General features: G+C 37.7%; 2 protein-coding genes across 4 annotated transcripts in view; both read right to left on the bottom strand.

Annotated features, from left to right (window-relative positions):
- vcanb (versican b) overlaps positions 1-4,280 on the bottom strand; it is a 30,696-nt gene extending 26,416 nt beyond the window's left edge. For both annotated transcript variants that reach the window (XM_055060750.1, XM_055060751.1), the window contains exons 1-3: positions 4,169-4,280; positions 2,019-2,096; positions 675-1,049 (exon numbers count right to left, since the gene is read on the bottom strand). In XM_055060750.1, coding sequence (XP_054916725.1) covers positions 675-1,049; positions 2,019-2,091 — 448 coding nt within the window. In that variant the 5' untranslated portion in view covers positions 2,092-2,096; positions 4,169-4,280. The remainder of the gene's footprint in view (positions 1-674; positions 1,050-2,018; positions 2,097-4,168) is intronic.
- A 3,594-nt stretch (positions 4,281-7,874) lies between these two features.
- On the bottom strand, positions 7,875-26,574 carry xrcc4 (X-ray repair complementing defective repair in Chinese hamster cells 4). Of its 2 annotated transcripts, XM_055060780.1 has the most exons (9): positions 26,468-26,574; positions 25,606-25,698; positions 24,664-24,807; positions 23,253-23,443; positions 20,851-21,017; positions 18,908-19,039; positions 18,074-18,219; positions 15,383-15,518; positions 7,875-8,437 (listed from the first exon to the last, which is right to left on the bottom strand). In XM_055060780.1, exons 3-9 carry the CDS (start codon positions 24,803-24,805, stop codon positions 8,323-8,325), a joined length of 1,029 nt encoding a protein of 342 aa, XP_054916755.1. In that variant the 5' UTR covers positions 24,806-24,807; positions 25,606-25,698; positions 26,468-26,574; the 3' UTR covers positions 7,875-8,322. The 2 variants fall into 2 exon arrangements, with proteins under 2 accessions (XP_054916755.1, XP_054916754.1); XM_055060779.1 differs by lacking the exon at positions 25,606-25,698.
- Between the last annotated feature and the right edge of the window lie 583 nt (positions 26,575-27,157).

Below are 27,157 nucleotides of genomic sequence, written 5' to 3'. Positions count from 1 at the left end.
AAATTCAAACCTTACAGGGGATTTTATTCTCACCTGCAGCCATGGAAATAATTGGAACAACTGAATCTAATAATTTTGGATACTTATTGTATTTGTCTGACAACTGAAGCTTAGCATTAACTAGTTTATTCAAGAGGTTCAAAGTGATGCAAAGCAGGAGACTTTGCATCATTGGTTCCTCTCCAGCTGGAGGAACCACTGGAGACTGAACTCCAGGACAGAGGGGGGCAGCAGTCATCTGATCACCACTGGAGATCATATTCTGGTTAAGTTAGTCTGTTGTGATTGTTTTCCAGAGTACTGAAGGTCTAAAGGCATAGAAGGTTCTGTAGTCTATGGAAACTCTAGATTTTCTGCAAAAATGATTAAATTTTTGCACACGATGTTCATACAGTTTGTCTCCAGCTTTACAGGACGAGCGAACAATAAACATTTTAAGATCAAGTGCCTTCCTGCATCCAGCTGACAGGTAAGAATGCAGACAGACTGAACCTGTTGGAGGAAGGGGCTTTGAAGGGGGCAGCATGTGGACAAGTTTTACTTCATGCATTTGTTAACACCTTTAGCTTTGAACTCCACCAGCAGTAAACATCTGGAGGTGGTCAGAGAGTTTGTAGACTCTTAAAGGAGTCTGTTTATTTGCCTGTAAAGAGTATATAGAAGGTTTTACTCACCAGAGACACTGAGGTGGACGACGTTCTGCTTTTCCTCCAGTCCTTGTGTCACTTTGCAAAGGTATGGTCCTGCGTCTCTCACCCGGAGCCTCTTGATGGTCAGTGAGGCGTGCCCCAGTGACAGCGGGTCGCTGGGCACTGACACCCTGCCTATGAACTTGTTCCACACCTTTATCTGCCCGTCCTGGGCCACCAGTACAGGCTCATCCTTCTCCAGCTTCACCCACTGGACTCTGACCTTCTCGTCAAGAAGGGATCCCTGTGTGGAGGTAGCAGAGGGACCGCTGGGAGAAGCTGGCATCGTGGGGAGGTTGCACGGCAACTCCACCTTGCTGCCCAGAGAGCCAGCTACATGCACGCTGCCAGGTATCCTCACTGTGGTTTAGGGGGAGAGCAGGAAAACAAGTTTAGAGTGAGGGCACTGCAGTCCAAACACAAAACATTTCAAAATAATAATAATAAGAAGAAGACAGACGTTAGTAAATAGAGGGGAATTATAAAAAGGAAACCACAAAAAAAATCTGTATTTGCAGTGAAAGGTGGAGCGACAAAGCATCGACTCAAAGGCCTCAACACCAATGTGAAAACAATGCATCATTTTAATTCTCTCTGATAATAATCTATGTGGAATGTGGATTAGTGAATTACATGAAAACTCAATAAAATAAGTAAATATCTGTGGTTGCAAATTAGGAGCATGTGGGAAAGTTCAAGGGCTCATTTGAACTGAGCTGTTCAGCCCTGATTCCTTCAAACATGAATCATTGGTTCAGTCAAACATGGAGAACCAACATTTAGCTTAAAACATTACAATTCTAGAACAAATTAAAACAGTATCATCTACTTAGCAACCCAGAACAACTGGAACCAACATTTAGTTTTAGAATCAAACACGGAGAACCAACGTTTAGTTTTATACTCTCTCACCTTTTTGTTATTCTTTTGGTTTTGTTATTTTGTTTGTTTTTCCGTCTGATTCATGTAAAGCACTTTGAACTGCTTGTTGCTGAGATTGTGCAATATATGTAAAATTACCTTGTCATGCCTTACCTTACTTATCTCTCTTTTTTAGAAGCATATGGTCTAAATAACTATTTTCACCTACTCCACTAACCTTGTCGCAATTATAGTTTTGAAACTACATACAATTATAGGGTGAAAATAAAATGAAGATATATTCAGTTGGACTTTTCTGTGACATGCTGGTGAATGGAAAGGACATTTCAAAAAGTGTCATTGAAAATGTGACACAACACGGGTTGAACACTAACAGGAAGGTTCCTCCTGGAGGACATGATTTACCGTCGTGCTTGAGTCACACGGTTTGTTTCTGGACCAACTCACCTGGCTGAGGATGAGCGGCGCAAAGACACACCAGACAGAGCAGGCGTGTGACGATGTGTCCCGTCATCTCCATCCGGTCTGTAAGAAATGTCTGGAGGTCAGTGTGATGTAAGGTAGTTTGTTTCCTTACTCTGATCTAGTGATGTTTTGCATTCTTTCATTTCATAGTTGGGAATATTCCAAAGATTCACCATAAAAAATAACACAGAGAAAAAGTTAGAAAGGAAAATTATTTTGTGCAGTTTCAACATTTGTGTCCACTGTGACAAGATTTCTCTTGCTTAAAATGTAATATTTTATTTTGCAATCTGATAGTAAGTCAACAGATGGAAGTAAAGATTAGGGTGATGGGAAAGAATCCCTGTCTTCTTAATGTCACTACAAGAAAGGTTGGATAGTTGCACTGCCAACAAAGTTTTTCCACTGATTAATAATACTATTAATACTTTTTGATACATCACTATTTACTAAACCAAAATAAAAGCAGATTCTTTCCTAAACTGTTTATTCTTTGTTAGTTAGCAATACCTTTATTTCACCAGGTAAAACATTGTGAACAATGTCTTATTTACAAAGTAAAACTGAAAGTGATAAAACATGTGAAACATTTTATTTAAAAATTGCGTCTTCTAACAGCTATGTGACAATTGGGTTGCACATGTATATGAATTGGAACCACCAGTTAATGTTAACAGAGGAACATCTACCAGCTTTCTCTGCAACTGGAGTAACAATGATTGGATATACCAACCATACTGATGTCACAAAACAGTAATAGTTGAACCATCGATAAATGCCATACATCATTTTTAAAGTGAAAAATATTTAGTAACTTTTTTGTTTTTTAATGGTCAGAGTAGCAAGGCTCTTTTTTTAAACCGGTTGACTTTGATAAAGGCCTTTATAAATTTAGCGCCCCCTTGAGGAACCACCAAGCAACGACAATAGAAACCTGCAGGTCAGAGATCAGACTTTAAGATGATGTTACTTTATAAATCACTGAACGGATTAAAGCTCTACTGGTGTTGTATCAACCTTCCAGACCTCTCAGGTCTTCTGGTTCTGGTTCTGCTCTGCAACCAGAACCAGAACCAAACATGGAGAAGAAGCATTCAGCTTCTGTATCCCACAAATCTGGAACAAACTTCCAGAAAACTGCAAAGATGCTGAAAGACTAAAACTCCACCTGCTTAAGGCTCTTTGATTCATAGTAATTGGAACATTAATCAGTGTATTTGATGCATATTTGCTGGATGATTTTGATGATGGTGTTAGACAAAATGTAATGTTTACTGCTTGCTTCATAATTGGTTACTGTATTATGATTTTGGTCTGTGCAGCTCTTTGTACTGCATTGTTGCTAAAATATGCTATGCAAATAAATAAACTTCAGCTCGACTAGAAACAGGAACATATTTACAAAAACTTTATTTGCTGAAAGTATAAATATTTGCCTCCATTGCTTTAATCACACTTTTTAGAAAACCACAAGCATCCCAACAGTAAAAAGATTTGTTCCTCTGATACTCTAAAAGACTTGAATGTCCTGCCACCAAAACAGGATTCACTATTATGAAAAACAATCTGCTCTAAATGTTGGTGAATATCCTCACAGCTATGATCTTTTTAAAAATAATTCCAACTATTTGCAAACTTATGAACCGGAGTTGCTTTAATTAAAACAAATTAAAAACTAATCTAGAAGCAAAATTACCCAAACATTTCTGACATTTTCACCAAAAATCTTTCTATAGAAAAATAATATTGGTCTTTGTACATGCTGAAAATAACAGAAAGAGCAGCTGAAGTTGTCTTTGTTGATAACAGCATCAGCAGCTGTGACACAGCCTGGTCATTGTGTTTTACAAAGAGATCAGCTGATAACACTGCCAGTCAATGTAACTGACATAATTGGTCCCCAGTGTCAGTTTCCCTAATGAGCTTCTTATCTCCCTGCTTCATGTTGTCAGCATGGGAAAAAGTCACAGCCACCAGAAATCAGCCTTTTCAATTGAAAAACAGCAAGTAAGCACATTCATTAAACATTATCTTTTGACAAAATCCCTTTGAAAAATGACAGGGTTGAGATGCATTGCATACAAGGCAGTGTTCAAGATAAAATTTCAGTTCAGAGACTCTTCCTCCCTTACCTTGCAGTCCTAAAATTCGGAGGGATTTATCATTTAAGACTTCTCAAGTCAAACTTCCCTGCAAGCCCCAGATGAATGTCTGCGCAGAGCTCCTCTCAAACAGATGTCCTCGCCCACCACGAGTAAGTTCAGATTCACTTTGCAGCCACTTATGAGGTAGAGGAGGAGCCCGCAAGGCAAACTCGCAGAAGGAAAGGAAGAAGAGGGAAGTGAGAGAGGAGTGGGAAGTAAATTTGGGGAGTGGTGGGGGGCTGGGGGTGAGAGGGGAAAGCCAGAGACTGGTCCAAATGGAGAGAGTCGGAGTGACTCACAGCAGAGTGCTGAAATAAAGTAAAATACAAAGAGGGTGACACATTAAGAGGCGAGGTCTGCATGTCAAGAACAAGCAAGAAGTTTATTCGTCCAGAGAAACTTATAGATCAATAGATTCACAACATATCACAGTCCATTTGCATTGCATTTATCTTCTTTACAAGGACCTTATTTGTAGAATATATAAACATAATAAAGTTTTAAAATCTTTGTAATAAACAGAGTTGCTAACATCCATACGTCCATCTCATTTACCCTTCAAGATTCAAGGTCGCCGGTCACCAGGCGAGAGGCCGAGTTCTCCCTGGACGGGTCAAAGGGCAGCACAGACACACACACACACACACACTCATGCCTAAGCACAACTCTAAGAGAATCTGTTTCCATAGTAGGAATAGGATATCTATAACAAACATTGTGTTAGTTGATGTATTTCCTTGTCATTTTAACAGCTAGATGAATCAAATGCTTGGATAAAGAGCATGCAGAGCTCCCAAATGGCCCACATATGTGCTGGACCTGAAGCCATGGAGGACAGACAAAACTGAATGAGTAGTAATGGAACAGAAGAAAACATCTGCTCAGGGCCCTGAAGGATCTTTGACTCGAGGAAAGTTGTCCACACCTTCCTGTAGAGCCGGGTAAGTGGTCTCAGTAAATGTCTTTGTTGCAGGTGTTGATTTGAAAAGCATAGTCTGATTTAGCTTTAGTCGGCCGTTATTTTAATTACATTTTAGGCAACTAATGATTTGTTTGGATTCAGGTAGGAGACAAACTGAACAGAGTTTCCACTGCCAGCTGGATTCTCACTGGGTGGGCGGGGCTAAACCCAAACTCTCCACATGGCAACATGCTAATGTGATGACAAATGTCAATAGAACGCCTCACAAACGGTAACAATTTTCTGATCCCTACTCAGTCGACTGTTATATGACAGACTATCGACTACATCAAAGATGACAGTAGATCCGTCTTAGTCTTATATTTTAGTTGCATTGTGTCATTGTTCTATGTTCTGCAACAGTGATGGTGTGCTCCTGGTGGTCATATTGGCCACTTTTACAATATACAAAATAACATAGCATCAACCCGTGCCATGTTGATCATTGGCAATGAGGAATTGGTCTTACTTGAATTTAATTGGCCAAATTTACTTTCAATCTTGACAACTATAAGTCACAGAGAAATGCTTCATATTTAAAAGCTTCTTACATCTTTACATGTAATCTGAACAAAATGTACATATGAACTGTTACTAATGACAAATTCTCAAAGATGTTAAATAAGAAACATCTTTCATATTATCAGGGATTAATTGGAAAACCTGAAACAGGAAGTGCCATCATTCCAGGGTTACAAATAGTAGCCAAAAATAAAGCAGTTGAGGCAATTTGGTTTCTTAGATTTCAGTTTTTGTATCCAAGCTGTTGAATTGCTCTTCCATTCTCTGTGTTCTGTTGTCAACCATTAGAAGAGGTCTTCTATGACTGATGTCTCTTCAAGCCCACAGCTGGTATATCCACACAGGAAATGTCTTTCTGCAGACTCTTCACAGGAGAAACATAACCTTCAACTAAGAATGGACACATAGACTAAGTCTCATATTTTGGTTCCATAGACAAGTGTATAACAAACTAAGTGTGAGTACTCTGCCACTTTTATTAAATACACACATACACACTCTCTTATTGTGAATGTACCTTGACATGGTGAGGGCAACAAGACCTACATTCTGTTTACCAAAGCTGTCAAGACAGGACCATTGACCCAAAGTCAGACGTTATGGAGCAGCTGGAATATTTGAGTCATTTTCATGAGCAACGGTAAGATAGAGAGTTACAGACCAGTGAATCATGAGGCTCACTAATGAGGGCACTGCATCAGTATGTTCCAATCCTAACTTATGATCATCTTAGTTATGACTCAACCATCTAAATAATTAGTTTAGCAGGTATAAAAATTGGGTTATGTTGGGAAAGCTTGGAGCAAAGCAGTTGCTGCTTCACATAAGTAGACCCAGAACTTACCAAGGTTATACGCGTCTTGAAGATTGACAGACAAGTGTATACCTGAGGTATTTTGCTTGCTTTTCTCTGTTTGTGCCTCTGCAGTGCAAACCGAGTCCTTCTAGTTGTACAACTCACTTCAATAATAATTCTTCTGGAATCTCTTTCTGATCAAGTACCGTTTGCAACTTCACAAAAGTGGTATATCGAAGGTTAAAGACTGAATTTGTAATCTGTAAGTTTGAAACTGATCTGCCTTCAATCCAGCTGGAAGATCTCAGTTCAAGTTTATAATTTTACCTCCACGACTAAAAAAGCCTGGAAATTACAATTGTATCCACTTAGCTCTTCGTCTGAACCTCAACATCTGCCAAGAAATTTAAACAGATCTATCAGAAGTTATAATGTAATCAAACATTTGCAGTAAAACATTTTATTGAGACCAATCAACTCTGGAAACTTGAGTTCTACCTATAGTGAGCATCTTTAACATCTTTATCTTCTCTGCCATTTGGCTCCGCTAAAGAATCTGTTAAAGCAAAAAACAAACCAAGATTCCCTTCAGAAAACCTCTCCAGCTTAACTGAGGAAAATACATCTTGATAGTAGCAGGTGGCAAATCTTCAGACCTGCATGAATTCCTCGTGGCCTAGATTCAACAAGGTGGTGAAAATACCAAAGACAGTTTGTAGCACCACAGGGGGCCCAGAGGGTACAGCTCTAGCTCCATTACTCTTCACTTCACACATATCTGACTTTCAGTTTCACTCTGGGTCTTGACATGTCCAGAAGTACTCAGATGACACTGTCATTATAGCAAGTATCAAATCTAGAACACACTTCCATAAAACTGCAAACAGCTGAAACACTGAGCTCCTCTAAATCAAGACCAAAAATAAGAACATTGACCAACATGTTTGATGTGAATTTCTGATTTTTATCATGGCACTTGACAAAATGTAATTTGTATTATGGGTTTTTATAGGTATTGACTATATGACGTATTTATGATTATGTTTTCACAATGTAAAGCACTTTGAACTGCTGTGTTTCAGAAATGTGCAATATTATTAGACTTACCTGAACCCAGTAACAAATGACCTGGATGATTTTATTGCAATGCTAGTTGGACATTGCAGATCTGTTGCATTCTAGTATAGCTTTATTTTGTGCTTCCTTACTTTTTTATTTTTATTTTTCACTATTTAGACAAAATAATTTTTCTGCAAGGACCAATAAAGTGATACTGAATCAATGAAACTCAACAAAATTATTTTGAAATTACGGTAAAAAAGTGACTCAAAAACAATAGTTATCAAACTTTTGAAAGTTTGATAACTAAAGTTTTGTAACAAAAGTTGTTAGTAATGAGACTATGAAACCCAGTGTAATTGTTTCTTCTATTTAATAACATAAAAAATTCAAAACGTGAAAAAAGGCCAAAAAACACAATGCGTTAATATTTATACATTTTGAAATACGAACTACTCATCAATACAAATAATCCATTAGGCTAGACGTACATATAGCAGGAAAAACATAAATCTTACATTTTATGTACACTGTTGTCTTTTTTATTGTAAGGACACTCAAATTCCAATTTATTGTGATATTTGACAAAAAAAAACATACATATTTGACAAAAATATGTATCTTTTATGAAGGCATTGATTCTCAGCATAGATACAAATATATATGTATATGTTCTTCTGCATTTACAGATAGCTCATTATTAAAGGGTTTAGTGTCATCACCATCACTTATTCACCTTACTTTTAGAAAAAAGCCTTTGAGATGAATACCTGCAGCAGTAATGGAACAGAGGCTGTTTGAAAATCAGAAATCATCAAATAGGTCTTCAGCTTCTGAAGTTCCTGCTGAAGCTGCTTTTGTAGCATCTACAGAGCGCTGGGGAGTCTGCAGCTGACTGGATGCTGCAGAGGAGTGTGTCCTGTTCAGTACACACACACACACACACACACACACACACACACACACACACACACACACACACACACACACACACACACACACACACACACACACACACACACACACACACACACACACACACACACACACACACACACAAAGAAAGAGAGAGGGAGAGAAGATGAGTGGGTTATTGAATATGATCTACAGGAGAGAGAAGAAGTTTGTCATGTGACAAGACAAGGCACAGCCTTTCATGGGAGGGCTGGTGTGTGAATGTGACATAGCTGCGTTTCCATTGATCATATATCAAAAATAAATCTGCTTAATGAAAATATGTCAAGTTTGAAAAAAAGCTTCTTTTTTTTGGGCCATATCAAAATTGGGTTATTTCACAAAATTGCAATGGAAACACTTTTTATGCATCACACGAGTCACGTGAACAATAACCACATGTTACTATAGGTGTAACCCACTAAGAGGAAGACGACAGGAAGTAGTTGAAGGGTCACGGCACGGAATGCTTTCTAATGACTTTTCGCGTGAGCAAGCTTATTCATATATGATTAATTGCGTTTCTTATTTAACAGAAATGCCGCAATTGCAAAATTGTGTTTTTTCGAAATTAGCTGAATACTGACAAAATGTTAAGCACATTTGTAAAGAAAATGCAGCCACTGTCAATATGTTAATAACTTTCCTTAAAACTGTCAGGGGCAGGAAGTTGATTCTGTGTGAAGCAGTCACACCCAAATCTAACAGCCAAGCAAGACTACTGAGAATCTGGAGTCGACTAAGCCTTCTTGAACCTTGCAACTCTTCTCACCTTCCTGAACCTAAGAACCAACCTCAGGGCTGAATACAATCCATCATCAGCCTCATACCTTTTTTTTCCTTCTGAGCTAGCAGTAATGACAAAAAGTTGAACATGAGGAGAAAAATACAGCGTGAGAGAGGGGAAAGAGGCCCAGAGGTAGTTTAAAATCATTACCAACTGTATTTCGGGCACTGCTGGAACCAGTTAAGAACAAACAACAGAAGTGTTTCAGTGGAGAGGGAAGTCTTTGCATGCTGCAGAAGAAGACCACTAAGGGGGGCATGACTAGAGGATTTTTTTCTTTTAGCCCCAAGGGGCGAGGTTAAAATCGGGTGGCGAGTGCGAAGGAGCCCCCACAGAGAGCTGATCTGACGAAGAGTCAGACCAGCAGGATGTACAGAACCATAATAACCGAGAAGCTAAACTCGGTTGCCAAGTTTAGCTTTTCCTTAAGTTTTGACTTAAGGAGAATTTGTTTTGCACAGGAAGAACCAGTCAGTTTTTGCTGATGTATGTAATATTGCCATAAGCACATAAGAATCACATTATACACATAAAACTTTCATTCTTCTGAACCATAGACCTTTTCTTTTTTTGAAGAGTTCTACAAGAAAATGACATTCCTTATAAGAATTGGATCCATTCTCCAAACTAAAATGGTAAATGGACTTTATCAGATGCTGATAAAGCGAAGAAAACGAGACCTCATCACCCCAACTCTTAAATATCTCCACTGGCTCCCCATCTCACTCTAGATATAATACAAGACTTCCCCCCAATTCATCCTTGGCTCCATAACACCTCAAAGAACTGTCTGCTCATTCCACTAACAGTAATGTGGGCAAAACTCTGCACCATGGGTGCTCTGTTGCACCTCGTCTGTGGAATACCCTCCAAACAATCTGAGGAAACCACAAACTCCTAATAAGTTACAGGAAAGGACTGAAGACCTTCTTTTTCAAGAGATTTTAGAGTGTTAAATGCATTTCATTGTTGTTCCTTCATTCTTTTATATTTTCAAGACATCTATATTGTCTTGAAATTTAGACAAGACTATATTGTCTATAGTCTTGCACTTTGAGACTACAAAATGTAAAGTGTTGTACAAATTCATTATCATCACATCAATCAAATTATAAATAGTAGTTTTGCTGGGATCCCAATCTCAATAAACGAAGTCCTCCTCCTCTGAGGAAAAGTCGACGGGACACAGATGAGCTCTAACATGTCCAGCAACTTCTAAGCATGAAAAGCTTCTTATTCTAGCATGCCATTCTCTCAACATGTAAAAGATCACAAAAAGAGTTGAAATACTGTAAAATAATTTGGATTATTAACATGTCCATTAAACAGTTAAGGGCCAATAGATTGGAGACAGAGTGACACAGGGTCAATAGACTACAGGAGCTGAGTGGAAATCTGTACTCTCTTGTGGATTATGACCATAAAACAGCAAAGGTTATATGTCAGGTGTGTCTTTTTACTTTTTTTTTTTGCCATTTAGCTGCTTCAAATTGGAATTGGATTGTTTGAAAATCTTTTGATCCTTTACAAGAGTCTCTCCTCGTTCAGTTGATAGAAAATAATGGTTTATGTATACACAGTGTCTGACTTGAGATTAATTTTGCCGCTGGTCCTGGTCCTATTCACATGATACAGTTCTGTACAAAATGCTTCAACTCTTCTGGTGAAGTGTGCCTTCGAGGATGTAGGCCATGTTTACTGAAACTGTTGTCTGCTCTTATTGGAGTAAATGTGTGACGTCAAGCACTAACGTTGAATGAGAAAGTCAGACTGACCGCCTCTTCTAATTTCATTATGACTTCATTATAATACCACCATCATCTGAATGTGGAATATTTAGGAGTGAGGAGCCTTCCTAACAGCCTTATTGCACAAGTAGCATCCTGTCACAGTACCATGCTGAATGCCTATGTGCTGGATTTTATACACCTGTGTCCATCTGGATTTCATTACCAGCATGAGCGAACCAGTACACTGGAGTATGTCAGGTAAAACAACACAAGACCGATACAATATAATCAGCATCTTCTTGAAGATGCAGTTTATTTGGCCATTATGAATAGAGAATTCATAGTGATTTATAATACAGTAAATTTTGGAGAAATACAGTGTCGTGCTCATAGCAGCTTTGTTTTCAATTTGAACAGATTTTCTTTGAACAGAGCTTTGTGTATTTCTGTCCTCAGAGGTCTTTTTCCTGATTTACAATGAAGAAATACAAATGTTATTTGATGAAAATGGTTGTTTTATTGTTTTCTGCTAGTGACCAAGTATATAAAAAAAAAAAAAAAAAATATTGTGAGTCAAACTGCTTGGATTAGTTTATGTTTGCCCACCCAAAAAAAAAAAACTGTTAGCTGATGATGCTCAAAACATAGAGGTAGTTTTGATGTGGATGCTTTGGGAACAACAAAAGTGTTTATGGAAATTGAATCTCTGATTAAATAGTGATGATGGACAAATACTATTGACATAAAGTCTAAATCTCAGAAACAAAAGAAAAAGGGCATTAACCACACAAGTAAACTGATACAAGATTGGAACTTTGTGTACAACTCTAAAAGCTTTATTAGGCTGGATAACTACAAAAATAAAGCTCCTGTTCAAAACTGCACAAAAAGCTGGTAAAATTTCACAATTTTAAATACTGTGGCACACAGTATTTGATAATATTTAATAGAGTATCAGATCTCAAGGGTGATGAATCCATGTTCTGCAACCCAGAATGGTATATCCTTAACCACTCAACCCTAAAATAGACAAAGTGAGACAATAAGGCTCACCAAAAGTGAGAGCATCATTGTGAAAAAAGCTAAACAAGAGTAGGGAAAATGTGGCTTAATTAACCACAAACACACCCACTGTGAAGGCCACCACCAACGTTTGCAAGCTATAATTTGTCTTGTTGAGAAGTAAAGCAATTGTTCTTTATTGCTGTGGTTTCTCAGTTCATTCTTTTGTTTTTTTTTTCCTTTTATTCTCCAGGTGTAGAAGCACACCAAGGTGTTTTTTCTTGATCCTTTTTTCTCTCCTTACTTATCTACTCCTCATTTGTCACACCTCATTAAGTTGGTTTTATTACCCTCTCTTTTTTATCTCCATTGCTTTTGAAATCCCAAAGCAATTTTGAATTCAGTTTGTTTTTATACATCTTTTGGAGTAGTATCAAGATGGGTTCCACTCTGCTTATCAAGGCAAATATGATGTGTGGTCTATTGTAAGCATTTTTAGAGGGGGTCTCAAGTATTCACAGATTTTAGCTTTTTGTGGGCAACTGTGCTCCTTGACCCCCACTAACACTGCGGGTCAACTGTGGTTCACATGATTTTACAAAAACATCAGGATATAATATGATGGTGTGTGAGAGGTTGTGAGCAGATTTAACCACGTAAATTTTGAAATAATGAACAAACAAAGCTAACAAGTGTTCTTTTCATTATGCTTACCTTTTTATGAACTGAGTTTTGACTGGAGTACACTCAGAAGGAACTTGCTGTTATCATCCTTTTACAGCAACCACTGAAGATTTCCATCAAAGATTATTCAAAAATTGTAATGTCTTAGCTTGTTGTGAGCAGAACACACCCCGCAGTTTATCCCTCCTCAGAGGAAAACGAAGAAGTTATGTTTCTAACAATGTACAGATTCTCCCTTCTGCCTCGTTTTAGTCCCTGTTAACACGTCATTTAGCTTTAAGTGTTTGTGTACTTAAAGGAAAGTTTTCTCACGAAAAGCAGCTAACAGAAAGTCACAGTAAAACACTGGCTGTCCTTGAAGCATGCACTGGTTCTGTAAGTGATCAAATATGGCGTCCAGTAATCATGGATAATCACTACAAGACACAGTGGTACTACTGCGGGTTTGACTTTTGGTTTTAACTAGCATAAATGACCACATTTTATGGTTTGAATGGAAAATGTGCATTACTCTGACAGAACATGAAAAATAGTTGAAAATGAAATATTACTTACCCCACTATTCTAAATTAATGTGTGAACATATTTTTTTGTGACCAGACAGAGTGAGAAGGCATGCAGCAAAGAACTGAACCCTAAAAATAAACTGTTTCTATAGTAACTTTCATTAAGGCAGCCATATTGGACTTTGACATTTGGATTAATGAAAAACATTCATAATAAAAAAAATATTTTACTCTTGGAACTTCAGTTTTCTATGGAGCTTCACATCATTTTTTCCAACTTCAAAATTTGAACATTTCAACTTCTGAGTAAGAGTGGAACACACTTAAGCTGCACCATTTAGTGAAAAGTCCAATGCCAAAAACCATTTTAGATTTAACTTTGATATGAAAAAAATACTGAAGTCTGATTTTGTTTTTTTTTTGTAGATGGAAACAACTGAGTGTGAACTGCTGACCGCTCTATCGGACAGATCAATTCAGTCCTTCTGTCATGGTGACTGAACACTGAGAAGATGCTGAACTGTAAAAGCTTCTAGGTGGAAGTGAACCTTATAATAAAGAGTAGATTTTTGTGGTGACATTAACATGATAACATGAAAACTGGAAAGTTGTGGCTAGAATGCTGAGAAACTTCAAACAAAATGTGCCAGATTGTGTTCAGCATCAACTGACTCACTAAACGAAATTGTAATGCCATAGTTGCAAATAATTTCCGAGATTTCACAAATCCTTAATTACTCATCTCTGTTCCTGTTCTCATATGACCATTTATTCCATTCTGGTTCCTTCAGCCAATAAATGTTCAGTTTCTTTTTCTTTAAATCTCTATTCCAAAATAAAAAAAATAAAAAAAGGGAACGAAAAAGGAGAAAAGTGAAAACTGAAAGTATGACCACCCGTCCACTAACAGCCACCAGAGAGCAATGATCTGTTGCTCAGGCAACAGCAGCTGCTCACTGGCAGGCTGGGAATAAAAAGCAAACTGTGGTGCACAGTTTACAATCAGCTGCGCTTGGGAAAGCTGAGATGCAGCGTATTCACCTATTATTTGATGAAAAAGGACTGCTGCAGGGAAAGTCAGACTGAGACAAATCTTTGGATTACCTTCTAATTCAACAAGTCCAAAAAGAAGTTGGCTCATGAAGTATTTGGCCACCAAATCAGCATCTTTTTAAAGTTTTAAATGAGCAGCAACAGAGCTGGAGCACTGACACAGACGCCATAGAAAAGTTACATAATTGCCTCGTTGAAGTCTGGAATTGACTTTTTAGCTTCAAGTCCTAAAAGTCATTTAGAAATCACACCTGAAAAAAGATCTGAAGAAGAAGCAGAAAACAAAACATATTACTGTGAAACAAGGCCAAGTCATTTCTAAAGTCCTTTTTGCACTGAAGGGTCTGGCCTGGCCCAGCCCAGTTCTGTTCGACCTGGTCATACTGGTCCTATAGCCCTGGTCGTTTTGCATTAAGCGGGATCGTCACGTAAATCGAATTCTTGCTAAAGCTGCCGAGCGGATCTCCACAGCGACCTCAGAATATTTTCCCTCTTGGTTCTCCCGTCCCACTCTTTCTGAATGCCCTCATGAGCGAGGAAGCTAAGGGAAACATTTACCTCAGCTTTACATTTAACGGAAAAAAAAAAAAAACTCATCTGAATGTCGTCTCTGAGCTGGACTCCCAGCCAGCTGAACTACCGCTGCTGCTGGTAGGATTTCCCCGCCAAGTGCGGAAATCCCCTCGTTCACAGCCTTGTCGACTTCTGATCGGTTCAATTGGAGAAATGTTATTTATCCAAGGGTGTAACTTTGTGTTGGTGGGGACAGAGGAGCGGGGAGGGGGAAAATTAGGGTGCTGATGCACCCCCAGGCACTGGAAGGTCTTTTCTTTTCTAGTGCTAAGAATAAAGCCAAAACATACATGTCAAAGCCAGACAGTCTTATTCAATAAAGTATGATATAAGTGTCTTTAATATAGCAAATAATAAAGATGCAAAACCTCTTTTGGGTCTGGTTGGGGCAGTTGGTGAATAGAGTGACTATCGATATCACTGCATTCTATAAAATGTGGCTTAAAGATGAGATGCTGATGTTTGGATAGCATTATAATAACTTGATGTAAAGCTCAAAACAGTCAATTATCCTTCAACAGGACCACAAACACAGACGGGCAGCGTTGAGGAAAACATGGAACACACACTCATACCTTTTCTTCTGTGCTGCCTCTGGATTCTGCTTTTTCACAGCGAGCTCTGGAGGACCAAGATGGCGGAAACGACGCTTGCGACAGGGAGCAACATCGGTGATGTCGCGGAGATTCAAAGGGCTCGGAGTAGCAGAATCTGAGGAGAGAGTGATACGAGGCATAAAACATGTCAAAAGAAACTTCATTGATTACCTACAACGTATGAGGTTTAAAGATTATGAATAAGCTTACATGTTGAATATTAGTAATGATTAGCACTATAGCACCATCAAATGGAATAAAACCCTCAGAAGCCCCATATAAAACAAACTCTGATCCCCCTATGAATTCCTATACATTTTAATCAGAAGGAGAATGAACTTCTTCAAAAGTCTGAGTTCCAGCAGTTTGCATCACTGAGTCATGGCCCCATCACCAGTGTTCCTTCCCTGGCTCACTATTGACAAAGATTGGGAACACCGTACAAGAGCTGCAGTTTTGGAGAAGCTCTGATTCATTTGCCTACTTATCATGAGCTGACTCTGCAATGCTTGCACTGGCAACATTTTTTTTTTATTAGATTTTCCACATAACAATGAGCAACATGCATAGACATTCAGGTCACACTTGAGACAGTACTTTGGAGTGTAAGCATAAACTAATACATGACAAGACAAGAACCAAGAATAAAACAAAGCACATCAACAGAACCCTCCAATCATTTCCATAAGTACTTGAATAGAAAGTAGATGACTAAAAAATAAACAAACAGAGGTAACAGAAAGTAAAAAAAAACTATAAATTAGACAGAAAACAACCAAAACGGGGCACCTAAATGGCTTAATGTAGTCTGTGCTACTAAAATTGTTATAAGACTTAGTAAAAGGGTATATGTCAATACAACTGGGAAGTGAGGGGGAGCAGCACTCATGGGGTCACATCAAGTGACAAGGACATAATATGGGCCAAAAATGGTGACCAGCTTCTTACTATAGAAACAGTTTATTTTTAGGGTTCAGTTCTTTGCTGCATGCCTTCTCACTTGAAAATGTGATTACAGAGCCTCTGAGAGTATGCCTAATTTATTCCAGTTTCATGAACGAAAGGCAGCATTTTTTTTTTAACAAAAATCCACCTGTTAGTGGTCACCCAGCTTAAAATCAAATTAAATGAAAGCAAAAGTCTTTTTTCTCCTGGTTATTACTGGGTGTGAATATCAGAGTACACAAAATTTTACCTACTCTGATCTGTGCTCATTTTTTCCCTTGACAGCAGTTTCTACACAAAACAGACTCATTTTCAGACAAAACAAAACCTAACATTTCCTAACACTTCCTTTATCCCTCTCCCCCTGCTGACCATGTTAGTTAGCACCATGGCAACACAAACAACATAAATCCAGCTAGCTTTTCCTCTTAAAATGGAGGAGGAAGGCCAACCGGGACCAGAAAGTTGGGAAAAAGAATTGAAGGATAAACCTAACCTGGCTGTAATGTTCTGGTATGTAAAAAAAAAATTTTTTTTAAAAACTATGAAACAGTGGGAGTTCTGCCAACTTTTGTAAAGGTTTCTCACAGCTGCCTGAAATGTAAATAATGATCTGTACATCGAATTCACTGGTGATGGCGCGCTACTTGTGTCCAGGACAACAGCGAGTAAAAGTCAGCAGGAAAACAAAACGTAATGTCAACATTAGCGGCTGCTTGTATTTAAGGCTGTGTGGGGATGTTGGTTCACAGAGGTCCAACTCGATGTATTACCCAACCTGTCAGTGACGTCATGACTGCTACAGTAATGGAGCAAAAACATTTGGCTCCAATGACAACAGCAGCCAGAAATATCACATTGAACCAAATATTACAAATCTAAAGGTTTTTCATTACGCTTCCCATGAAGGTTCTCAGTGATGTTGAAGCATATATAGCATTTTATATAGACACCAAAATATGCATCTGCTCACTTCAGATAAAACAAAAAAACGCCTAGTAGACCTAATTGAATGTTGACAAACCTACTTAAATTAACCGACCTGGAACTTAAAAACACTACAGTTGGATTCTATTAACCAGGATTACCACGTTTAGACTCATCATCAATACATCATTTGACATTTCTTTCGTACAAAATAAAGGGAATGAAAAGGTATGCTTAGAAACACATTAAAAACATCAATATTGCTGTGATTAAGACGTAAGAAACCAGATTGACTCCTATCCTCTACAACAATTCATCTCCATCTGCAGCAGAATTATATTTTTAATCTCTTAGATCCAATCTTGGCAGTAGAATTGATTTACAAACTACATTCTTATTCTGTTGGGATTTTATGTAATAGACCAACAAAAACTATCGGTTTTTGTTGGTCTATTACATAAACAACAAAAACAATCACAAATAGCAACTGTACTGTGTTGTGCTACTCACCATGTTCCGTTTAACAACTACTGGTAAGTACTATATGTAATTACATGAGGACTTTGTTCATGAGCGATGGAGACAAGTTGTCCATAAATAAACTGAAATAAACTAATTGAAACTGTTGTACAACTTGTTTTTTGAGAACAAAAACTGTTTAAAATCTGAGCAATGTCCTTCATAACCACATAACATAAATTTAAAGTTTGTCATATTCTCCATAAAGCCCTTGTAACTCCTGCAAAATCACGTTTGTGTACTTCGGAATGATAAGTATTTGATTAACAATAATCTGACCTCGAGATGACATATGAGAAGCTCCTGTTGATTTCTCTTCCTTCAGCTCTTCATCAGTACTGCCTCCATATTCATCGTCCTCGCTGTTGTGACCTGCTGTTTGATCAGATTTTGCAGAATCTTTGTTTTTCTGTTCATCAGAATTCCTACAAGAAAAACAACAGAGTAATAAACTACTTTATTATTTATAGCTCTGTAAGATCTAACATATCAATTTTCAAACACATGCTTCTGAGAACTTTAGTCAAAAACATCAATCCAATAATTCTTTTCTGCCTTCTGATGAATGGTCTGGATCCAAGATGGCAACACTACAAAGTCCTTCTTTTGAAATAATTACAGGGCATAAAATAACACATAAAATTGTTTTTTTTTTGTGTGCGTTATTGTTTTGAATAGGGTCGTAAAAACACGTTACAAAATTGAAATAACTGTGGAGAATGTGCATCTATGTTAATGTCTTAGATTTTCACTCAGTAGTTTCTCCCTTTTGTAAGTATATAAATTAAGGCATATATGCTATGAAAATATAATCGCCACATATGAAGAAAAACTCCAAATACATCATTTGTGTTACAAAAAAAAATCTTTGTTCCTTTTTTAGAATAGAACATTTTCTGACTTATTTCTTTTAAGAAACTTTAAGGGGTTTAAAAATAAGTCTGAGTAAAACCATTGTGTCATATATTGAAATAAAGACACCTAAAGTTTATTTTTCTTGGATGTTGCTCCAAAGAAAATATCTCTGAGAGAAATTTAATGCGAGTTTCATCAAAAAGACAATGTCTCAGCATGCAGAACTCATGGACAGCCTGGTTAATGACAGCCCGGCACCTTGTTTCCTGCAGCTTTGTGAAAGCCTCCTGCAGACTCCGAATCTTTGTTTTCTTCTCATTGAGGAGCAGAACAAACCGAGAGTAGAGCTCTGCCTTCAGGGTCTCTACACCTTCAGCGTAGTGCGTCAGCCTGAAACATACACCAACATAGGTCACATATGTGTCAGACATGGAGCAGCAACTTAACACTACTGCTATCCATCTGTGACAGAGACAGAGGGCACAGAGGAATTTCACCTTAGAGAAAGACAGGTTAGTTAGATTTTTATAAGTACTACTTAAGTGGTACTGATATATCATCAACCTTACTAATGAGAAAGCACATCATATATTAGAGAAGTGTGGACATTCAATTACTGTGTCATTGTAATCTCAAGTTGTTCAACAGTTGTAAAACAGTCTTAGTGCATGGTTTGCAGATTTATAAGAAGTAGTTGCCATGCCCCAAGAATATTAAAATAACATCCCCAAGACTTTATACGAGTCAATAAATTATAAACTGGATCAGCTATAATAAGTGGAGAGCAGCCATTTAATGTGTCAGGTCTGGGGAAGCAAGCTGGCTGCTGACTACTCAGTCTGGTTAGTCCATAGAAGGATTAACCACATCTGGGATGGAACACTCAGATATGGGCCGTTAGAAATCCACAATGGTCTTCTCCAATAAACCAGCCTGGATTTATCAGAAGAGGGTAATATTCTCCAGATTTATAGACCTTCTTACGCCAGGGTGAGAAGGTCCATAAATCTCAGCCTATGATCCAGTGTTAACCTCACAGATGTGGGCAGTTAGTTAGCTGGGAGAGGCTTAGCACTTCAAATAAAAAATAGTGTTGACCTCTCAGTGAAGGGATTTAGAGGTTCAGCAACACAAAACAAGGATGTCACCAGGACACGTTACTATGAAATCTAAACTGCTGCCTAGATATTGAGCTATCATGAGTCTGTTCACAGCAACAGTGTCTTCAGTCAGAGGCCTCAACATTAAGAAATGTTGCAAGACAGACTGCTATCTGAGATACTTCTTCCCCACAGTATCACCAATAATTGATGACCCTTTGATTATACTTGGATGGATGGATGGATGGATGGATGGATGGATGGATGGATGGATGGATGGATGGATGGATGGATGGATGGATGGATGGATGGATGGATGGATGGATGGATGGATGGATGGATGGATGGATGGATGGATGGATGGATGGATGGATGGATGGATGGATGGATGGATGGATGGATGGATGGATGGATGGATGGATATGAGTTACAACAACATTCCTTTGGGATGTTGTTCAAGTGAAACCAAAATAAAAATAGCAATACATTGCTTGTGAAAATGGGACGTTGGCAAACGCAAAAGTTCATTGGTTATAACTGTAGATTTAAAGAATAAGACCGCTATTCTCTGTCTTATTGTTTAAGACAAAGGTAAATCTACTTGGAAATATTTTACAACAATGATCTGCTGCATTAGCTAATATGCATGCTGATGCAGCTTTCAGACTTTTAGTTTCCAAACTCTTAATCCAAACATATGGAGTAGGATCAGGTTTAAGCTGTCTAACCTCTCCTGTACAGATTCTAATGGGTTTTGTTGCTAACAATGAATCATATTTTCTTACACTGATCATGAGCTTTAAATGAAAAGCTGAAACTTTGTCAGGTCAATGCTGTGTTGCCAAAGAAGCATAATTTCTTTAAACATTTTGAAGAACAACTTTGGATACAATGAATATTAAACATTAGCTGAACACCATGACAGTCATCACGAATAAGCTAAAAAAAAAAAAAGCTTTTGAATTTTAAAAGTTTGTTGATTTTTTCTTGGGCTCTACTGATACTAATTTGGAATTTATCCAACATGCCCGCCAACTTCAGCCTTCCAGGAGCAGAACTTATCTGTCTGCAGTGTTTTATATGCACCAAGTGTGTGTTTACTTTTCAGTGATGTATTGGTGTTCCTGCATCAGCCTCTGGTTCTCCTCCTTCAGTTTGTGGTTGTGTTGCTGCAGTGTGTTTCCTCGCTGCAGTGTGTGTATCAGCACCTCTCTCACTGCCTCAGCTGGCTCCTCTACGGCTTCTAGCAAGACGGAGCCAAGTTTGAACTGAGGGAAACAAATTTCATACCATTTAGTTTATTTTGTTTGTAAGGAAGTCAATAAGTCTTATTTCCATTCACAAAGATCTGTTTTTAAATACATGAGTATCAGAGTAAATTCAAAAGACACTTTTATTTTCTGACATTCAAAACCTGCCAATGCATGCTTCTCTAGTCTGTAGTATTTTGTCAATTCACAGACTAGACAGAAAGAAAGCTGACTTCTTTCCTTTCTCCAACCTTAAATTAAATTGAAAACCATTAACTGGCCACCTAATTAGATTAAAATGGTGTGAAATAATTTCACACCATTTGCTTTTAGTTTGATAACAGCCGAGATCAATTAGAACAGAAATTATGGCCCAAATTCCTAACTGTACCTGCTCTCACAGCACAAAATAAGATGATTGTATTGTGGTTATCTGCTTGTACTTTGTTCAGTAGTTCGATATACTGGTTGATCTACTTTACAAGTTATTTTCTTGTCATGATGATCTTCTTATTATTAGCAGATAAAAGCCACACTTGTATAGTGGTGTGGTAATAGTGACAGGTGTCTGTGCAGCAGCCAACTTAAAACCGATAAACAGACATTTCTGTCAGATCCACTGACCATTTTGCAATCAAGTTAAAAGATAAAACGGAAAACAAATGATGGTTGTAATTATTAATGTTTGCCTGAATGCAGTAAATCGATTTTGATGCAAATGAATAAAGAATTCCTTTTTAGTATCAATTATTTTGATGTTTTGGTATAACATCCTGATCAGGATTAGTACTCTAGAATATAGGGGGAAAAATAAAAATAAACCACAAGATTTAGTAACCCTGAAATACATTTTGCCGCGTGAAAAAGTACGGGTATTTTCAACATATATCTTGAATAACACAATAAATCTGCCGTCTTGTTGACAAGTAACATTCACTGATCATGAAACCTTTTCTCAATGTTACAAGTATAGTTTTTGTGACTGTACAACACTCACAAATTTAGCAATGGCTAGATTTTAGTAAAAATTGTGATGACAATATCAGTGGCTTATTCTTATTTAGTTCTTTCCTCCTTCAGTGCTTCCATCACTCTGTGATCTTTAGCATTTTGGGAAATATCATTTGTGTCCACTGTGAGCATCTGCTGGTGTGAGACCAAATATTACTTTAACATTAAAAATGCAAGTTCATAACAATTTGATTATCCAACAATTATTGCATTCCAACCAACCCTTTGTGATATAAATATTGCATACACCAATGTTGCGACGACAATTTAGCCAATATATTTTTTAGACCTAATTAGCATCACAATATTCAGCAATAATACTGAAAATACATAATTTGCAGCTATAATTGCAGCCCTAGTTGTTTGAAGCAGAAATAATTCTTACTTTGAATATACAGAGTTATTACAGAGATGTCTATGCTTGTTACATGAAAGTGACCGTAATAAAAATGCAAGAAAACAACTCAAGGTAGATATGACATAGAATTTAGGGTCGATCAAATTATTTTAAAGGACAAATAATATCTGAAGGCAAAGCTCATAAGTTTGAATTTTTAGGGGTTAGAAATCTGCCTAACTCACAAATGATTGGGAAGAGAAAATAAAGAAAGAGTAAGCACCAAGGATGAAGGAAGGGAGGCTAGAATGGGATTTTTCCAAAGTACTCCTCAGAAGGAAAGTCCTCAGACTACTTACATAACTTAAAGACACATGAGAGACCATCTTTTTTGTTTGTGTTTTAGAGAAAGGAAAATCTCACCTGACTATAAACTTCTGCTAAACTGTCACTTTAATCGTCTCCGTTTCTTGCGAACAGTGATTCATTTCTTCCTTTGCTGCAACACATTTCCATTCTATCACAACATCAAGGACTTTTTGGAGTTTCAGCATAAAGGAGGACGTATACACAGCCGACCCTTAAACTGACCCTTAAACAGGACCAGCTGTTTAAGGGTCAGCTGAATTGTGAAAATGTTTTACAAACTAATACTTATGTACAGGATTTGATGAGCGGAGCAACTCTAGTAGTTAATAAGTTTTATTTATATTTGTTGAGAGAAGAAAATCATACTAAACCAAGACTATTGAAAATTACATCAAATAATCAGTTTTTCCGTCAAACAATAAGACATTACGTTAATCTGTCAAATAGATTTCCTGTTAAGGCTGCACTATGTAATTTTGTTCAACTTTTCTTTATTTGTGAATACACAACATGCTTAAAAAGTAAGCAGCGCTCACGGATATGTCCTTCTGCATCTTCTCATATGTCAGAGTCACAGTGCAGCCACTGGTGGGTGGGTGTGGCTTCAAGGTGAAGCAGTAGGAGTCAGAGGGTTCTGGCTCTGTTAGAGCCTGCTGGAGGTCCTGGATGTACTTCTCCTTCACCATCTCCAGTTCCTCTGCCTCTTCATCCACCACCGCCTCACTCACTGCACACATACCAAACACATATCAATGTTATTAATGGTATAAAATGGTTACCTGCATATAAAATGTTTTTCCTTGTATAACCTTCCTTCATACAGTCAGACAATAAGTGCAGCCTGTAGAACAATCTTTAACAGCCACTGTACTCAGTTATTGTTTTCTGTATGACTTTATGTATGAAGAATTTTGGCTCACTCTTCTTTGCAATGTTGCTTCAGTGAATTGAGGTTTGCGCACATTATTTCCTGCACAGCTCCCTTAAGGTTCCTTCCAAAGCATTCCAAAAAAGCTCAAATCTGGACTTACTCTGTGATTTTGCAACACCTTTATTCCTTCTTTTTGACATTCTGCTGCAGACTGGCCGCTGGGGGTGGGATCATTATCCTGATCATAACTCAGCTTCTCCCCACATCCTGCTTCTGGATAGATAGCTTCACATTTAACTAGAGTATTTCATAATAAATGCATTCTTGACAAACACGCTTCATCGTACAGTGTTATGATGGTTTCATCTGCCAGAGGAAATTCTCAAAGAAAACCTAAATTTCATTTAGATGAAACATTATACATCTAAACCTTGAGCTGCTTATTGTTTTGAAGAGAAAGGTTTTCTCCTGGCAATCCTTCCCAACATGCCATAATTCTTCAGGTTTGTTCCTGTTTTAGGGTGTAGAACATATAACATGCTAAGTGAGGCCTGAAGAATCAGTGAGTATTGTATTAACACACACATTTGTGCTCAAAACCGACAAGCTGCCAACAATTCTATTTTTATAGAGCTTTTCACACCACTAATGATCAATTATTAGTCCTTTAAATAGCAGAATGAGGAACCTATGATTCCTTTAATTTATTGCTGCTACACCAACTCCAATCGTTTACTTTGTTTTTATTGGCACAGAGAACTTAGTCATCTGAGACTTCCAGAGCTGGTAAAGGTCATGAAAATACATTAAATTAATTCTTAAAGGCCGAACCTTTAAGACTGGAGGAGACTCGACTAGCACCTGTAAAACCACCAGGACCGACATGATCTTTACAAAGACCTCCAGGAAATCACTGGGAATCCCTTACAACTGACCCTCCAATTTTTCCCAATGGAGGCAGTGATGTTCAAGAGAAACACAGGTGAAGTGGGAATAGTGTGTACAGTTAAATAACTTTAGCAAAAAAAAAAAGAAATCGGTTGTTTAACATCTTCAGAACATTATCATCAAATTACCCTTTCCTCTCCATGCCTTCTGTCCATCTGTCAAAAGCAACTTGAAGCCGAAGCCTAATCCACGCCCGTCCCAGTCCACTCGTAGAAAGTAGGAGAAGTCAGTCTGAGAGAAGAGTTGGATTTCACGCACTGATGTGTTCATCTCTGAAGAAACACAAAGAAATGCATAAAGAGGTCAACCTACAGCATAGTACTCTGATGCAACTTATTGTAAAGAAGAAGTAGGTGCTCCAACTTTTTAGGAAAAAAGTAAATAAGTAAATTCATTTAGGAAATAAGTAAATAAATAAATACTATTAGAACCTCCAAAATCGCCCTAAAACTGACTGCCCAGTTCCAAAATTCTAAATCATATTTTAAGCATGAATAAATTTTCCACAATATATTTTTTATTATTATTATCTTACAATGTTTATTTTCACATATGGTGGAAATATCACTTGCTGTCACTGGGAGCAATATTAGGTTTTTCTCTCTTCTCAAAAGCCATCAACATGGATGTGGAATAATAGTAGTTAATGATCAACAAGATCATGTTACCTGTAAAGACTGAATGACATGCAGAGAATATCTTTACTGAATCATTATGCAAAATGTTGCCTCATGTCTCCACGCACATGTATTCTTCCTGACAAGTCTCCAACTTTATGTCTTTTCTTAAAAAAAAAAAAAACAGCAATAATTACTGTTGAATTTGCCATTACAATAATAATCTACCATCATCCCTGTCTGCATAGTGGCACAAGTTTTAGCTTTGCTGCCTTTCAACAATTTTGCAGTAACTTTTTTTCTGAAATCACTTTGTTCTTAATTTTCTTCTAGACAGTATAAAAACAAGCTCATGATGGTTTATAAGAAGATTACAGTTATTCATCTGAGCTAAAAAAAAAAAATGAACAGAAATGCATGCATGGTCCAAGTGGCACTTATACATGGACTTACAGAAGTATGTCCAGCCTTTTTAGCTTTTTCAGGTCATGAAAAGAAGCTGCACCTTTGAACTATTTTGTCCCATCATTCTGCATCCAAGTAATACTGAAAGAAAGGGGACGAGGGTGCATTCTGTCAGAGCTATTAGCTGCAAAGTCGTATAAATAAAATGCAATAAGTGTTTTTGTTCAAGACAATTTCACCTTCCTGGTTTTGATCATCGTCTTTTTACTATTACTGCAGATATTTGACTGTGCAATAAGAGCTTAAAAGTCAAACAAAACAAGAAAAAAAATCTGCCAGTAAAGAGTGACTGCAATTACAAGCATTACCTAAATACATTCTTCTGGCAAAAAATATTTTCTGTTGGAAACTCTAAGATACAACTTAATAAAATGGAGTCAGCTGGAGAAACCAACATAATGCTTTTCAATGTCATATTACAAATCTGCTCATTAGAGAATGACGCCAGGAGGCACTGACTATGACGCCATGACATATTCCATGAAAATGTACTGTATTTTAGATGCAGTGAAAAAAAAAATCTAAGTCTACCCTCCCAATATGGCGGCGTCTTTGACGTACAAAAGTGTGTGTTGTCATTCTTTTGCCTATTAATTGTTCCAGTTGAAAACCAAAATGACGGTAAACCCCTCCTGACACATAAAATGTTATGACTGAAAGATGACTTCGTTAGTATCCAGCCTGTACCATATTAAGCTGCAGAAATGGAGGGGTTAGCAGTTAGCTGGTCAGAGCTAGCAGACCGTGGAGCTGTTTGTAAACACAGAGCGGCTCGCGCTAACAAGTCAACAGAAGCGCGAGGAAAAAGCTCGTTACCGCTTCGAAAACAACACATGAGTTCTTGTCTTACCGCAACAGAACAGTGACGGTCTGGCGGCTGAGTTTAGAAGAAACCCGGATGTTTCACTTGTTTGAAACAACCGCTGACTGAAAACGTGAAGCCAGTGTCACTGGAGGCCACACAAGACGAGGCTTATATTGCGTCATCAATAAGCGACAAAATGGAATAATGTAATATACGTTTTTCAGTTTGAAAAAAATGCAGACGAAAGACAAAAAAGCCTTCAAATGGGCGAGCGACGTCTGGGACAAGATCCCTGTGATAATCACCTGGGTTCTCCACTTTATGAACTGCTGACATTCATACTGTCATGACGTCAAAGACAGAGCTTGATTTGCAGGAGAATGGTGAAATACATCATTTCAATGAATAGAAGGAATCAGACCAAATCTTGAGCAGATATCCCGAGGCTCCAGAAGACATCCTAATTGTCAAATGCAGATTATACCTTATAAAGCCGGACATTTTGACTCATTCATTGTTTGTCATAGATACTCTTATGTTGACGTTAGCAGTACTTTATTATTTTAATCTGAAAACACTTACACTGCATTACTTCTATGTTTCTTTTTAATAAGCTGGAAATCAACACGGGGCCAAAGCCCTGCTAATGGAGCCACACTAGCCAGAATTTTTGACTGTATTGTGGATTATTTATCTAATTTTTTTCTCGTCCATTTATGATAGGAACACTGCTCT

Source organism: Poeciliopsis prolifica, unplaced genomic scaffold (genome assembly GCF_027474105.1).
Source record: "Poeciliopsis prolifica strain line A6 unplaced genomic scaffold, Auburn_PproV2 SCAFFOLD061, whole genome shotgun sequence".
NCBI lineage: Eukaryota > Metazoa > Chordata > Actinopteri > Cyprinodontiformes > Poeciliidae > Poeciliopsis > Poeciliopsis prolifica.
Note: the sequence above shows the minus strand (reverse complement) of the source record. Positions and strands in the feature narration are given on the sequence as shown.

Excerpts from the sequence above, each read along its gene's own strand:
- xrcc4 (XM_055060780.1), bottom strand. The coding sequence starts at position 24,805 with ATGAACACATCAGTGCGTGAAATCCAACTCTTCTCTCAGACTGACTTC. Across the intron at positions 21,018-23,252 it reads AGATGCAGAAGGACATATCC|TTCAAACTTGGCTCCGTCTT; the intron begins GTGAGCGCTGCT and ends TGTTTCCCTCAG. Across the intron at positions 19,040-20,850 it reads CACCAATACATCACTGAAAA|GCTGACGCACTACGCTGAAG; the intron begins GTAAACACACAC and ends TGTATGTTTCAG.